Raw genomic sequence first — 16,339 nt, forward strand, 5'->3', positions numbered from 1 at the left:
TGAAACTAATACAGCAATATGAAAAATCTATAAATGTCACTTTAAAAAGTAATAACATCGATCAGGGGCTCTCAGGATGGATGCAGACAGAGACAGAGTCTAGCTGCATTACAACTGTAGGATATCACATCACTAAAAGAAAGGGTTGGGGGGAAAAGCAACTCATGTGTAACTTGGAAAATAATGCTTTGATTAGAAACCACAAAACAAGCAACTGCACAACCACACTGTCCAGCTGACAGTGTTTCTCATGGGCTATCGGTTAGCAATTCAGAAGCCCCACATATACTAGAGTCAAATAAATAAATGGAAGGTGGATGCGGGAAGCCAAGGGATGCTGGGAAAAGGCTAGAATGAGCCTTGAAACGGAATGGAGCCAGAGACACCAACAGGAGCACATGTGTAGCTTAATAAAGGCCCACATAAAGAGCTGTCAAAACTACTGTAGCTATGAATATATGTAGAAGAGTCAGTGTAGATATGAAGTGTGATTGAAAAATAAAGTAATAAGTTTAAATTTTTAAAAAAATGTATTATGGGGCTGGGGATTTAGCTCAGTGGTTCTGCCACCTGCTTGGCAAGCTTAAGATCCCGAGTTTGAGCCCTGGTACCAAAAAAAAAAAAGTATTACAGTAAAAGACACATTACCATGGATTCCTCTCAAAAATAGTCCCCTCACTGTGGATGCTTATCTTATTGTTCCCATCACTTGCTGAAGCAGTTCTGAAGTCTTCTTGTGTAAGAGTCTTTGTTGCACTGCTGTGGCTGCCTTAATGTCCTGATATGATTCAAAACATAGAACTCTCAAGGTCATTTTGACTTTGGGGAAGAGCCAGAGGGCACACAGTGGCAGACCCAGTGAGCAGGTTGGATGAGGACACCCGCACTGTTTTCACAGAAATTGCATAAAGAGTTGCTCGATGAGGTGTATTAAAAACTGTGCTTTCACTGTCAGGTGTCACCCGAGAGCAGCATTCACCTTCTTTTTGGTCATGGCTCATAAAGACAGTCACGGAAAAGGACCTGCAGAACTGCTTCAGAAGAGGACAAGAGTGACGGGAGAAGAATGTTCAAAGCAAAGGGCACGGGGCAGGACTTTGGGGGGTTCATGGCAGTATGTGTCTTATTGTAATAAAGTTTTAAAAATTTAAGCATCCTATTTTTCGGTCATACCTTTTATGTATGTGAGTTGAGTTATCCCTTATCTAAAATGCGTTTCAATTTTGTTGAATTTGGGAATATTTGCACATACACGAGCTATCTTGAGGATGGGACCCAAGTCTAAACACAAAATTTATTGTCTCATACACTCCTTACACATGTAGCCTGGAGAAGATTTAGAGCCTATTTTCAGTGCCTCTGCATTCTGACTGACTTGGGATATGAGTTAGAGGTTGCATTTTCTACCTGTGGTGTCTTGTTGGTGCTCACAGTATTTGGATTCTGGAGCACTTCAGATTTGGGGCTTTCAGGATACAGTGCTCAATTGTGTTTCCAGCTCTGTCAGCTGAGGGGGCCTAGAAGCAATGATACTCAAGTAGTAACAGGTACACCCAGGATCCAGATTTTTATTTTAAAATACCATTCACCAAGAAAATAAACCAGGGTCCTTGGAGAAACGGCTGATTCCAGAGCTGGGGCGGGAAAAACATAAGATGCACCTGAAGTACTCTGTAGTATCAGAGGGTGAGGCTATGTGCAAAAATCAAAGAATGAGCAGCAGAGAAACACAGGAGCCAGGCTGCAACAGCACAGGCAACAAACAACTCAGTACTGGAACACAACACAAGGTATCAAATACACACGAGTTCACAGTGACGCAACAAGTGACTGAATAATAAACGGGTCAGGAAACAAATCTTCCTCTCTTCCTCGGGAAGAATTCCAAACAGTATCTACACAGGTTCCCCACTTCAGAGTGGGGCTCAATTCCACCACCTGCCGCCCTTGAACAGGGGCGAGACTTAGAGCCCGGCTTCCAAATAACCAAGTCTAGAAAGGGGAGGAAAGGCAGCTTCACAGAGGAGAAACCTGGGGGGATCAGCACTGCCGACTCACAAATACACACACCCTCTGATCTGACTCCCTCTGGAAGCGCTCTTCTCCCTAAACCCATCACCTTGGTCTCCCGTGGGAAAGAATCAATGCTTCTAAACGGTGATGTTCTGTAAGATCACTGGTCCAACTGTCCAGGTCATGAGAGACAGGAAGAGTGAGAAGCTGTCAAAGGGCAGACATAGGACTGGGGATTGAGCTCAGTGGTACTGCGCCTGCCTCGAAAGCACAGGTCCTGAGTTTGACTCCCAGTACCAAACCAAACCAAATAAAACAAAATGAACGAACAAACAAACAAAAAAAGAGGGCAGGCATGACAACCAAACACAATGAGGTACTCTAGACTGGGTCCTGGGAAAGAAGGACATTAATGGAAAAACCACTAAAATGCAAGTAAGTCTGGAGTTTAGTTAATACACCAAGGTTAGTTCTTAGTTTTGACAAATCTGGCATGGTAAAAGAATAAGTTAACAATGGAGGAAACTATATGGGAACTCTGTGCTACCTTTGCAACTTTTCTGTAAACCTAAAATTATTCCAAAATAAAAAGTTTACTTAAAATTAAAAAGTAGTGGCTGGGTATGGTGCTGCATGTTATCATTTCAGAACTTTGGGAGGCTGAGGCAGGAGGATCACAAGCTTGAGCTTACCCTGGACAATCTAAGTGACTTAGTGAGGCCCTTTCTCAACTACAAGAAAAAGGAGGGAGGAAACACTGGAGTTACAGTTCAGTGTGAGGGCCTTAGTTTCAATCCCCAGGACTACCAAAACACATGCACAAGAAAATACATAAATATACATATATACATGTGTGTGTGTATATATATGTATCCCACATGTAGGCTATGATTCAACTATCAAAAATATACACATAAAGACCTACAGGAAAAAGAGTGGTAATGTGTTAGAGGGAGCATTACATCTGTTTCTCTTTACTAATTAGCCTCCAATTTTACACTGCCTGAAGAAGCCCCAATATAGTAACTGGGAACATCTGCCCTCAGTGAGGCAGGAGAATCATAGGAGCCAGAGCAACAGGAGCCACTGGAGAGGAGAGAGAGTCTGCAGTGTCACCTGGATTTCAAGGGACAGAAAGCAAAGGAGAAGACAACACACCCAACTGGCAGGGCGTGGAGAGCTCCTTCTGCCTAGAAGACAGGTATTCCTGCCCCTCCTAAGACTCAGAAATGGCCCAGAATGTTCCATAATGATTTTCTGGTCAGGGAGAAGACGTCTCTTCATTTAATAACTTTTACCCTTTTGATTGTATTTACTTGAAGCGATTTAATTTCAGAAAAAGTGCAGGCTGTGCAGCTCATCATTAAAGAAAAAATCATCAATCTGTTTCTTTCTTTTTGTACCAGGGATTGAACTCAGGCCCTTGTGCTTATGAGGCAGGTGCTGGAACCACTGAGCTAAATCCCCAGCCCCATCAATCTGTTTTTAAATGCAGTTACCTTATGCAATCGAAGGTATACATGAGCCGAAGAGATTTTGTCCACATGGAACCTACAAAGGAGGAAAACCATTTTCAGCAAGAGGAATATGACTACCGTGCCCTTGGCCCCTGGCATATGAAGCACCACATTCTGCAAAGCATGCACCCAGGGTCGTTTGCCTGGGCCTCCCCCAGCTGGGGATCATGGGGTGCAGCAAACAGTCACTGCCTCTTGCTGGCAACCAGAGCTGCAAGATCAACACCAAGAGTCATGCAGCTGTGATTAAGCACCAACATGAGCACTGCTAAATATGAAATACCCCGAGAGGGTGATTTTTCAAGAGATACAAAGAGCTACCTGGGCCCAAAGGCTTTACAGAAGAACTGGGATTTGGCTGGCTCCTCATGGAAACACAGGGCGGAGCAGAAACATAGGGAAAGGAATCCAGGTGAGAAGAGAAGTTCATGAAAGAAGTCAGCAGGATACCATGGCTGCCCACCTGGGAAGTTTATAGACCACAGGTGGGAGAAAACACGGGGGTTTTGCTTGGGACATCTTGAGCTCTGAGCAATGGCAAAACAACCAAGGGCCAATGTCAAGTTCAGATTTGGAAAAGTTAGCTGAGGTCCCAGGTCACCAAGCAGAATACATCATTAAACGGTCAGACTAAAGACATACCCAGCCCCACACGTAACCTGTCTGCTGGGTGGACACACCCCTTTATGACACAAACCAAGAAACATTCAGAATTCCTTGTGGCTTAAATTTACCTTTCATTAGGCTCCATCATCATCAACTTGATCAAATCTTCTATAATGGATGTGGCATTTTGGAATATTATGTTTTTCACTTTTACAGTAGCTCACCCAACGAAGGTGACTTTCTCTTTTTGCCTCCAAAATGCTCGTATTGAACAAGGAACAAGGTAACAGAAAGTGAACTTTATGATTCTTATAATCCTTACTTTTCCAGACTAAGAATGCTCTGTAAAACCCAAGGAGGCACTGTTATATCCCGCTGTATGTCTTGTTAGACATTTTCTCAACATTCATGTATTTTTTTAGACATGGAAGTGGTCACACATTCATTCCTTACAAAACAGAGACCAGCATGGCTCAACATAAAGGATAAGGATGTGTTGTTTCCAATCCCCTCTTTGGAGAGATTAAATATTTTGCTATTCATTTTGGATATGGAGTATCAGGCATTTTCTGTTAACAGTCAATGTCAACTGTAGGCTTTATTTTTAATCCTCACTGATAGCCAGAAATGGCCATTACATCATATCTGGTTCATGTTGTTCCAAGTTGGCCATTTACCCATTTGTGTTCACACATAAGAGATTCATACTTGAGCTGGGCAAGGTTCCATCCCGGAAAAACATCTATTTTTTGCAAATGTGGAAATTATATACTTCACCATTCTCTCTCAGATTCTTAGGAAGATACCACACTACTAACCAAGCTCAATTTTCTCCTACTCTGACTTTTACTTGCTTTAAGCTAGCTTTCTACTTGCAATTCTTTCCTGTAGGCCCATAGTACCTAGGTTGTATTCTAATTCATATTCAAGGTTTCTGATGTGGAATTTTGTCAAAGTAAATACCTAAATAATTCAATATATAGCTAATAAATTCATGCATAAGACCTAGGTGTGATGGCACATGCCAGTAATCACAGTTCTCTGGAGGCTGAGGCAGGACCGAAGGTCAAGCCTACCCTGGATGACCTACTCACTTGCTGAAATCCTGTCCCAGAATAAAACACAAAAAGGGTTGGGGATGCAGCTCAGTGCAGAGGCTATGCAATACAGAAAAACCAAATTCATACCTAAGTAATTAAAGTACCCAAATACAGGGGTATCCTGGGCAGTACACACCAGCTTCAGGTATGTGTATAGTCCGCACACCTCTCTCTCTACAAAGGGAAGAAGAATAGAAACAACTATGGGGGTTTGGTTGAAATGATAATAAACAAAACCAAACAAACAACCTCAGCTCTACAAACAAACCATTTTGAGTAAGTTTCCTTAAAAAAAAACCAAAACAACAACAACACAAAAAAAACCTTCCTATGTCTCCCAAAATGCTTATTTCAAAGTTTAAATTATTGACCTTGTTGTGTTCTCTCCCTGTTATACTTTACTGAGTACAAAGACTAAAACTGTCACTAAAAGGGCGCTGAATACCTAAGGCCCAGAACTTGGTTCTTGAAACCCTTAGAGTAGGGTCTGTGAGGATAATATGCACACTGATTCTATTTCCCTCACTTAACAATTAATTTGGTGCTCCTCTGTACTTAATGATAAGATAATTCTTTGCTTTAAAAGGTCTCAGGAAGCCAGGCATCCCAGTCTGTACCTCAGGCCTGTCATCCTAGCACTTGGGAGGCTGAAGCAGGAAGTTCGCCCAGAGTCTGAGGTCAGCCTGGGCTACAGGGAGAGACCTTGTTAAAAAAAATGTCCTGAGAGGTATTTGGAATAAACTGGGATGCTGGTGGTCACAGAGGTAAAATTTTAAAGATTACATTAGAGTAAAGCAGGTGAGAAATCTATCCTGGAATGCAGATTAACTGGGAACCATTCCCGGAGCCCCCTGGAAGACTGCCAGGGCTGACAGTTCACCAACTGGAACCAGCCTGGAGCACTAGGCCTCTTCCAGCTCACAGCAGTTCTCACATAACAGAGAATAAAGGCATTCGCGCCTGCCTAACCACTAATCTCCAGATTGTAAAGGGGTGTTAAAAAGAATCTCCGTGTGTCCATAAACCCAAACCTGCTAACTACCAACCTTAACACGATAAATAACTCAAGCAGCACTTCCTGAGTATGGGTTGTAAACGATAAGTTTTCCTTCTACTTATTTCAAAGGAAAGGTAGAAAGTTGTGGTGAACTGACTTTCCTGGTGCATGTGACAATAAAACCTGTCCTACACAAGTATTTATGTCTCAAAACAAATACATTTGAAAACACTCAGTGGGGGGCTGACAGGCATAGCTTTCTTAGCTCCCTGAGAGGATCTGGATGTCTACGGCTTTAGGGACACCCGAAGTACTCCAGCTGGGGCTCACGGGTGCTCAGAGGGAGGTAAGCAGAAAGAATCCCCAAGAAGAAACAACCAGTAAGGCTGATTCTCAGGAAGGATGCTAAGCCACTAGGAAGTAGAGAGCACATATGACACCTGCCAGGACCTGTGCTCAGGGCTGGGGATGGAGCAGCTGGCCCAGGTATGATCCCTGTCCGCAGAGCTCAGTCTAAGACTCGGAGGGAGCGGCGCACAGCTAGAAGCCCCTGAGTGTGAACTGCTGCAGTCTCCAGAAGACAGGACTCGCTCCTGGGATGGTCACGAGCCTCAGACAGGGCAGGTGGGAGCCAGAGGGGCTAGCACAACCCCATGCAGGGACAGTTTCAGTGAACCTCGGTGTGGTATTTCCCCATCAAAGGCTCAATGCTGTGTCCAGCTCACTGAAAAGACAATCAGCCCTTCTGAAGAGTGGCAGCCTGTAACTCCAGCTCTTGAGGGCATAAGGGTCTGAGCCCATGTGGAGGAACAGGTCTGGGAAGAGCTGCAGCAGTAGCCTGGGGGGAAGAAGGGAGTGACCTGAAGCCAAGAAGGGGCAGCCTGGGGAAAGAACACGGCAGTGACTCAGAGCCAGTGCAGTGCTCAGTTTCTCTTAGCTTCAGTTTCCTGATCTGAAAAATGGGTACAATAGTTGGGCATGGTGGTGCACACCTGTAATCCCAGTACTCAGGAGGCTGAATCAGGAGGACACGAGTTTGAGGCCAGCGTGGGCTACATAGTGAGCTTAGGGCCAGCCTGAACTACAAAGGGAGACCCAGTCTCAAAAAACCAAAAAAAAAAAAAGGAAAGAAAGAAAAAGAAGAAAAACAAATGGGCATGACATCAGTACTTATTTCCAGGGTGGGTGAGAAATGAAATGTATGAACAGAGGTAAACACTTGAAGTATTTGTCACACAGTTAAGTGCATAGACAATGTTCACTATTACTATCATTTCAGAGCGAACAGGATCTGAGTACTTAACTTCAGGCCAACACCTGGGAGAGGTGGGATGAGTTGGGGAGATGATCCCCCCTTGACAGGCAGCACTAGGCTCTGGGAGAGAGATTATGAAGGTCAGTGTCAGCAGCAGAAGCCAAAGATGGAAAAAGAAATCAACCAAGTGCAAGAGGATGGAGACAGGAACAGAAAGTCACTGGGGCCATTCCTGCTGCAGACAGCCTGGCTCTAAACTAAGGCGAAGGAGTCGTTTGTTGTATTTTGGGCTGGGTTTGGTAAGCAAAACAAATCAGCTTGGAGGAAAGATAAGAAGGATGCATTATGATTGTTTAAATGGTTTCCCTAAATCCTTTTAGAAAGGAGGCAGGGGGTTGGAGCAAGAGTGGCCTGAGCCAAAGTATGGTGGCCCCGGTGACTCCACCAGAGACCAACAGGCAGTCAGAGGACATTGTTCTGGAAGGCTTTGTTCTCAGGCCTGCAGTCAAACCTAAAACATTACCGCCAGCTTGCATGGTAATTACACATGAAGGCAACGGGCAGGCAGTGTCTACACCTAAACACCTATAAACAAGAGCGCATGGTACCAGATCCAGTTTTAATCACAGGAATCAGGTTGTTGCTGACTCTAAGAAAGTTAATGATGATCCACAGGAGGCAGAATCCAAACTGTTACTTACCAAATATCTTCAGGCCAGCCGTACTTTATCAGATCTTCATCTACAGTAAAATACAAGAGAACACAAAAAGGCTAAGAAAAACTGTCAAATGAAGATATGCCAGGTCTACAAGCGGGAAGGGGAGAAGTATCAACCCCGCCCACAGCTTCTTCCCTCCCTTACCAGAGAAGACAGTAAGTTCTAGAGGCTTTGAAGCTTGAAAATGCAGAAAAGTAAAACAACTTCTATAACTGCAGGATATAAACTGTAGAATCTGAATACTCCTAACCCAAAGAGATTCCTGTTTGAAGACAATGAAAAATCAGCAGCTGAGTAGTCAGATAACATCTCAGAAAATTCACTCACTGCAGTCATACTGAGTGTTATAATGGTTTTGTCAAGACTCTGAATAATGGATTGCATTTTAATGTGAGAAAAAAACCTCGGTTATATAAATATACAAAACTAGGAATAAAATAAACACCAGAGGAATAAGAAGAAAATAAAAATCTAAAATTCTATCACATGTGGGAATCAAAATACAGAAGAAACAAGTAAACGAATGAAAAGCATTTTAGGAAGCGAGGAGAGGAACACAGAATGGGAAGGATGGGAGGAACTGATGTTTTTATCATAAGCATTAGATTATGATGCAACTTCTTAAACTATGTGGTGGATAAAAGGAAAACTTTTAAACTGGGTGTGGTGGCACATGCCTGTAATCCCAGCAATCTGGGTGGCTGAGGCAGGAAGACTTGAGGAAGAAAGCTTGAGCCAGGCATGGGCAACTAGGAATTTAGTAAGACCCTGTCTCTAAATAAAAAGTAAAAACGGTCTGGAGATATCATGCCTGTAATCCCAGCAATCTGGGTGGCTGAGGCAGGAAGACTTGAGGAAGAAAGCTTGAGCGACAGGCATGGGCAACTAGGAATTTAGTAAGACCCTGCCTCTAAATAAAAAGTAAAAACGGTCTGGAGATGTAGCTCAGTGTGAAGGCCCTGGTTCAATTCCCAGTACCAATAAGTAAAATAAAATAAAACACTAAAACTTCTTTGGAAGCAATGATTAAAGAAAGGTTAGAAGAGTATATCCAGTAATAGCTGTGTTTAATAGAAGTATTTAAGTATCAAGCACCAATTTAAGAATTCTAAGGTACACACACACACGATGACTGGAATGAACCTGAGAAGAGGGGACGTAACTTGCACATGGTGGATGAAGGCACTCTTAGGGCTGCGGCCCCCTGAGCCCTCCCGGGCTCTCCACCAGCTTGGGCAGGAAGCTGTGCCCGTGGCCAACACACCCGAGGACAAGGAAGGGAAATCCAGAGGCCTCTTTCCCTCAGCACCTTTCCTTTTATTCTTTGTGGCTCCCTGGTGACACCTGCTGGCCAGGAGGGGAACAGGCCTGGGCGCCACCGGGTGAAGGTGAGACCCATTTCGGTTTCGCCCAGCTTCTCTGCGGGCCTCACCCGGGTGACCAGGCTATTAGAAATGAGCGCTATGCACGAGAAGTGATCCACCAGAAGTGCAGCACTCTCTCTTCCAAGGTGACCAGGACAGGCAGGCACCTCCAGTGACTCCAAAGGGCTCCGAGCCACCGCCACCCTCCTCCAAGGAAGGCTTCTCAGCTCTCAGCACCCCTCAACCGCGTCTCCCTTCTCCAGCTCCCCTACTTCAGCACCCCCGAGCACTGCCACTTTGTTCTGCCCACTTTCAAAACATGTTATTTTCAGGGCAGTTTTGGTTCCATAACGAAACCAACACAGTCTTCTTGTCAGTGAGTCCATCTGAGAAGGGAAAACCAGACCAGACCTTCAGGCATCTCACATAGGGTGCACGCAGCCCCATACAGAGAAGCTCGCAGCGAGTAAACTAACACAGGAGAAAGACGGTGGGAATGTCACTATCTCTGTCGGCACAGACATAGGCCAGTCCTTTATTATAAGGCATATACGTACACCCTTGCCTTCCAGAGTTGCACAGTGCAAAACCTGCACAACTGTACACAGCAGCTCGGTTGTAGGTGTTGCTCTGTAACAGAAGCCACACAGTAGAAAGCAAAGTAGGTTTGGTGAACACACGTGCATTTGTGTCTACTGTAGATAACCGAGGCTGCTCAGGAGAACAGAGAGATGGCACTGCCTCCTCCACGACATCAGGAGATGCAAGGAAAGTTAAAAAAATAAAAAAAACTGCAAATTTGAACCTAGCCTGGGCAAGTTAGTGACTTACAGACCTGTCATAAAACTTAAATAAATAAAAGAAAATGTAGCTTAGTGTGAAGGCCCTGGGTTGAATCCCCAGTAGTGGGGGGGGCAATGACCTCTGACAATTTGTGAGTTAATAGGAGAAACCTGAAACTCAAGTATTATTGTACTGCCGGCTAAAGTCAATGCCGTACATTCACGAGGAGGAAAAATTGTTTCTAAATATGAGTTACTGTATTTCGTTCTCTCGCTTTTCTCTCCGGCCAGGCTGCTTCTGTTTAATGGTAACCATTTTTGGCCTCGTTTGTTGGCTCCTGGCTTGTTCCTGCTGAAGAATGTGCCTGTGCCTCTCTCAGCAAGGAAGTCACCAGTCCAAACTGCTGTCCGTGCTCCTGAACAGACACGGAGGCAGAGGTGCCCATGCGGGAGGCAGGGGCAGGAGGGCAACCACAGCGGCGCTAATTTCCTCTTCCGATTCTCACCCTTAGCCTTTAACCCTTCAAGTTGGCCACTGTCATCTAAGAACCGTGAGGTTTAAAGTTGATTAAGAACTGTGCATTTTCCAGCAAGTTTAGTGTTGCTATTTTAATATTTAGATTTTTAATCCACTTGGATTTTAATCTAGTGCATGGTGAAAGATAAGGGTCTAGTTTTAATCTTTGGCAGGTTGAGATCCAGTTTTTCCAACACCATTTATTAAAGGGGCTGTCTTTCCTCCAGTGGGGACTGGCAGCTCCTTTGTCAAAGATGAGGTAGCTGAGTACATCTGGATTTATTTTTGTGTCTTCCAATCTGTTCCACTGATCCTCAGGTCTGTTTCTTTGCCAGTACCATGCTGTTTTAATCACAATGGCTTTGTAGCATAGTTTCAAATTGGAAATTGTTATACCCGCTGCCATGTCTCTGTTGCCTAGGACGGCTTTTGCTATTCTAGGTCTCTTATGGTTCCAAATGAATTTTTGGATTCTTTTTTATAGTTCTGTGAAATATAGTGTTGGAATTTCAATTGACATTGCATTGAATCTGTATAGCAGTTTTGGTAGTATGGCCATTTTCACTATGTTGATTCTTCCTACCCAGGAGCAGGGGATATCTTCCCATTTTCTTATATCCTCTTCGATCTCTTTTTTTCAGAGTGCTATAGTTTTCAGTGTAGAGGTCTTTTGCTTCTTTTGTTAGGTTGATTTCTAGATACTTCATTTTTTTGGATGCTATTGTGAAAGGAATTATTTCCCTAATTTCTCTCTCAGTGAGCCTGTTATTTGTGTACAAGAAGGCTACTGATTTTTGGGTGTTGACCTTGTATCCAGCTACTCTGCTAAAAGTGTCAATTAAGTCTAGAAGTCTTTTGGTGGAGTTTTTTGGGTCTTCAATGTAGATTATCATATCATCAGCAAATAATGACAGTTTAACTTCTTCCTTTCCTATCTTTATTGCTTTAATTTCTTTCTTTTGTCTAATTTCTATGGCTAATGTTTCCAGAACTATATCGAAGAGGAGTGGTGATACTGGGCATCTTTGTCTCGTTCCTGATTTTAACATGAAGGTTTTCAGATTTTGGCCATTTAATATGATCTTGGGCTGTTGGTTTTTCATAGATAGCCTTTATTAAGCTGAGATATAGACCATCTATTTCAATTTTTTGCAGGGTTTTTATCATGAATGGGTGTTGAATTTTGTCAAATGCTTTTTCTGCATCTATCGAGAGGATCATATGGTTTTTGTCCTTGACTCTGTTAATATAGTGTATTACATTTATTGACTTACATATGTTGATCCATCCTTGCATCCCTGGAATAAATCTGACTTGGTCAGGATGTATGATCTTCTTGATGATCCTCTGTATTCTGTTTGCTAGTATCTTATTAAGGATTTTTGCATCTATATTCATTAAGGAGATTGGCCTGTAGTTCTCTTTTTTAGTTACCCCATTTTGACCATTACATGACATATGCGTGTACTGAAATATGAAGTGTGCCCCATAAATATGTGCAATTATTACTTGTCAACTAAAAAATATAAAAGCAACTAAAATTAAAAAAAAAAAAAAAAAGAGAAGCTCATCCAACAAATCAGGGAGGGGGACAACACTTACCTGTTAGAAAGGTCAAAATCAAAAGCTTTTGAAAACTTACTTTCATATTTATCCTTTCCCATGTAAATGGTGTAAGTAGATGAATTAACTAAGACAAAACAAAAATTTAAAAAACAATTAGAAATGTCATCACTAAAATACTGGGTAAAACAAGTGACGAGTGCTTAGATTAGGGGTTGACAAATCATGGCACATCGGAAAAACCCACACACCTGTGTCTGGACGGCCTCAAGCAAACACTGATTTGCACATTTTTAATGGGTTGAAAACAAAGATGGAGCTATAGAGACTGTGTACAGCTCACAGGGCCTCAAATATTTACCATCTGGCCCAAGAAGAAAATGTTTGCCAGTTGTTCTTAAATGGTCACTTTGCTACTTTCTGAGAAATGAAGGTTGATGGAGATTTCCAGTTCATTCCTGAACCTTTGCCCTTTTCACAAGAAAAGAAAATCACAACCTGTATAATAGTCATTTTCATGTAACACCCATACTTAGCCAGCTCTTATTTTGCATATTTTTATTGCCCAACATCAGTTATATTTCAAGGGTGCTGTGAATTCTATGGGCTCCCCATTCTTCTACTCAGGGGAACCATGCCTCCGAGACTGCTTCAAAATCTGTGACTCTGAGCCTATTCGTGTGTTAGAATCAGCCTATTACGACCAAGCTCCACCCAGGACCAACTAAATCCAAATATGTACACATTTGTGTCTTTTAAAAGCCTGTCAAGTGATTCTAATGTGAAGTTGGGATAAGGAACCACTGTCCTAAATCCAACAGAATACTGTGGGAGTGCTCATCTTAAGAATGACATTTGTTTCCTGAGGAAGTGGGGTTCATATGGGCATTCTCATCTGGAATCAAAAAGTTAAGTTTCCTACAGAAATTATAACTGGATGCTGGGTTGCCAAGCTAGTCTATTAAAACTTGTTGGCTTCAACTGGATCCAAATTTGCGAATCAATACTATATTCAGTAGGCCAGTGATGGGGAACCTTTTAGAGCATTCAATGAAACAATGATACAAACAGCCTGCTGCAGCATGCTGCAGGTTCACCACCACTGCAGTAGGCCCTCTTGACAAAGCCTATGAGACAGGTACAGGGTGAGGCCCCAGCCAGCCCTGTAAGCAGTGCTGGGGAGGCTTCAGAGCAGCTATCTTTTATGTAAATCCCTAAATCAGGGACTGCCTGCACTTTCAGTAATAATCTTTCTTGCTGCCTTTCTTGAGGAGGGAAAACTCCAAATTCCTAGTTATGACTAGTCTGTAATTACTCCGGAGTAGCTGAGACGTGAAGGGGGCTGTCTGCAGTGACTAGCTAGCTGGAAGTGGGGCTGCTGGCCTTGACAAGTCTGGTGGAGGATTATCTGGATGAAGTCTCGGCCCAGCAGGTAACAAATGCCAGCACATGAACAGAACTAGGAAGTGCTTCAGGCTCTCTTTGCACAGCCTGGGAATATTTCACGCGACCACCCTTCCAATCCTATGCCACCAGTAGGAGTACATTCTACTGAAACACTCTCAAGCCACAGCTTGTTCTTTTCATCACTGAAACAACCATTAACAGAGACTGGTTGCATAAGTTAAAAAATAGCCATAAACGAAATGACAGGCACTCATTTTTTGAAAAAAGACAGGTGAAGAAATTAAATAGCAGAATAGTACAATGTTTCTGGCTATCTAGATCTATAGTAAAACTTAATGTATAGAAAAATAAATTATAAACTGGGTATGGCGGCACTCAGGAAGCTGAGGCAGGGAGGATTGTGAGTTCCAGACCAGCCTGGGCTCTATAGATTCCAAGCCAATCTGGACTACAGAGCAAAATTCCGTCTCAAAAAAATTAACAGAATAAGTGATTACATCATAGTATTTACATACACATTTTATACATATTTTGCTTGTATGTATGATATAATCAGTTAAACAATATTTACTTGGGTACCTTGCTTACAAAGTACATAGACTACTTTACTAATGGGAACAAAAGTTGTTTTTAAAGTAATTGAAATACAGTGTACTAATACAAAATTTAAAAATAAAAAGTATAAAAATAAAAATGTCATGAGTCGGGCCTAGGGGCACACACATGCTTGTAATGCAAGCACTTGGTAGACTGAGGCAGGAGGATTTCCAGTTTGGGTCAGCCTGAGCTACATAGCAAGACTTGTCTCAAGAAAAAGGGGGGGATTAAAGACAAAAATTGAGCCAACTGTTTCAGATGAAGAGGCCTAGGAGTAATGACAGCTGAATGTAACCATGATTTATAATTCTCTACGGTTATAAATAGATTAGGACACTGATGAAAACTGAAGAAAGTCTATTAATTAAATAGTTCTGTTGCAATGCTAATGTTGATTTCCTAAATTTGATAATGAATAATATCTTTTGATAATAGAAGACCCTTGATTTCAGCAAACAAATACTGAAGCACTGAGGGGTAAACTTTACAACTTATTAACAAATGGCTGGTGTGTGGGGGGATCTATGTACAGACAGTAACAGAAAAAGGGAAAGATAGATGGCAAAGCTGGTAAAATGTTACAATTTTTGGGTATTTGGAGAAAGGATATACAGGAAATTTTTACTATTTTGCATGTTTCTGAAAGACTGAAATGGTGTCAAAATAGTTCATTTTTCTGTTTATTTGTTTTTGTTTTTTGAAACAGGGTCTCACTCTGTAGTTTAGACTGACCTGGAACTCACTATGTAACCCAGGCTGGTCTCAAACTCACAGTGATCCTCCTGTCTCAGCCTCCCGAGTGCTGTGATTATAGGCCTGTGCCACCATGCCTGGCTTGGTGTCAAAATAGAAAATTATAAATAAAAAGGTATTTTGTGGGTTCAAAAGTCAGATGGTCTTGAATTGACAGTGGAAATACAGTGAAATGGATGCTGCATTATTTCATTATGAGAGTGTGGAAAGAATGGTAGTTGAGCAGATTTTAGCCAGGCCATTGTTTGAAAGGCAAGACCCCAGTAGCAAAAAAAGGCGGGGGGCAAAAGACTTTGTAAAGATACTGTCTTCCCATTTTTATGTAGTAAACCATCAGCTGGTTGAAAATTTGGCTATTCATAGCAACACATTTCTGAACATTTTATATGTTCACTTTTTCTTACTGCCAACTGTGAAGTTTTATTATGTTTTATTGAAAGTTAGAATTTTTCCAAATTGGCAATTTTAAAAGACCTGCTACATAAATGCAATTTTATTAAACTGAAAGGCCTAGTATGTCTCCAAAAGGTAGCAATTCTCACCTTAAAATGAAAGCCCATGGGAGAACAGGACCCACAGATTACTGAAACACTTGTCCAAGTAAGGGCATCTGTGCAAGCATGATTACCATGAAGAGAATTTAGGACACTTTTAAGGGGATTAAAGCTACTAACATGTTTATGCCTATATATCCTGCCTGTATTGTTTATTCTATGGGTCTGGGACAGTTATCTCTGTTGTTGGGGACTCCATGGGAGGAGAGGCTACAAATAGTATGATTATACTATAAAGTGAGCAGGAGGAGGAAACTGCTTAGGGGCCTGTAACACTGGAAAGGGTGTATAATTTTTCAAGCTAGTTTTCTTTTTTGTGAGTTTGAAATAATAATATGGGTTTTAAAAAAGCAACAATAAATCAAAGCCAAGCATGGTGGCGCATACCTGTAATCCTAGCTCTTGAGAATGGCTGAAAGTTCAAGACCAGCCTAAACTACACAGTGAGACTTTGCCGGGTGTGGTGGCACATGCCTGTAATCCCAGCACTCGGCTGAGGCAGGAGGATCGCTGTGAGTTGAGACCAGCACGGGCTACACAGTGAGTTCCAGGTCAGTCTCAACTACACAGTGAGACCCTGTCTCAAAAAACCAAA

At 42.4% G+C, this 16,339-nt stretch overlaps 1 protein-coding gene across 4 annotated transcripts in view; it reads right to left on the minus strand.

Annotated features, from left to right (window-relative positions):
• Ccdc25 (coiled-coil domain containing 25) overlaps nucleotides 1-16,339 on the minus strand; it is a 36,002-nt gene that overhangs the window by 17,305 nt on the left and 2,358 nt on the right. Inside the window, exons 2-5 of one of the 4 annotated variants that reach the window (XM_033765505.1) lie at nucleotides 12,513-12,560; nucleotides 8,352-8,469; nucleotides 8,190-8,229; nucleotides 3,513-3,564 (exon numbers count right to left, since the gene is read on the minus strand). The exons of 1 other annotated variant lie outside the window; for it this stretch is intronic. In XM_033765505.1, coding sequence (XP_033621396.1) covers nucleotides 3,513-3,564; nucleotides 8,190-8,229; nucleotides 8,352-8,469; nucleotides 12,513-12,560 — 258 coding nt within the window. The remainder of the gene's footprint in view (nucleotides 1-3,512; nucleotides 3,565-8,189; nucleotides 8,230-8,351; nucleotides 8,470-12,512; nucleotides 12,561-16,339) is intronic. 2 more of the 4 variants (XM_010623303.3, XM_033765506.1) reach the window with 2 other exon arrangements.

The sequence above is a fragment of the Fukomys damarensis genome, unplaced genomic scaffold, assembly GCF_012274545.1.
Source record: "Fukomys damarensis isolate Sample0158 unplaced genomic scaffold, DMR_v1.0_HiC HiC_scaffold_18, whole genome shotgun sequence".
Classification (NCBI taxonomy): Eukaryota; Metazoa; Chordata; class Mammalia; order Rodentia; family Bathyergidae; genus Fukomys; species Fukomys damarensis.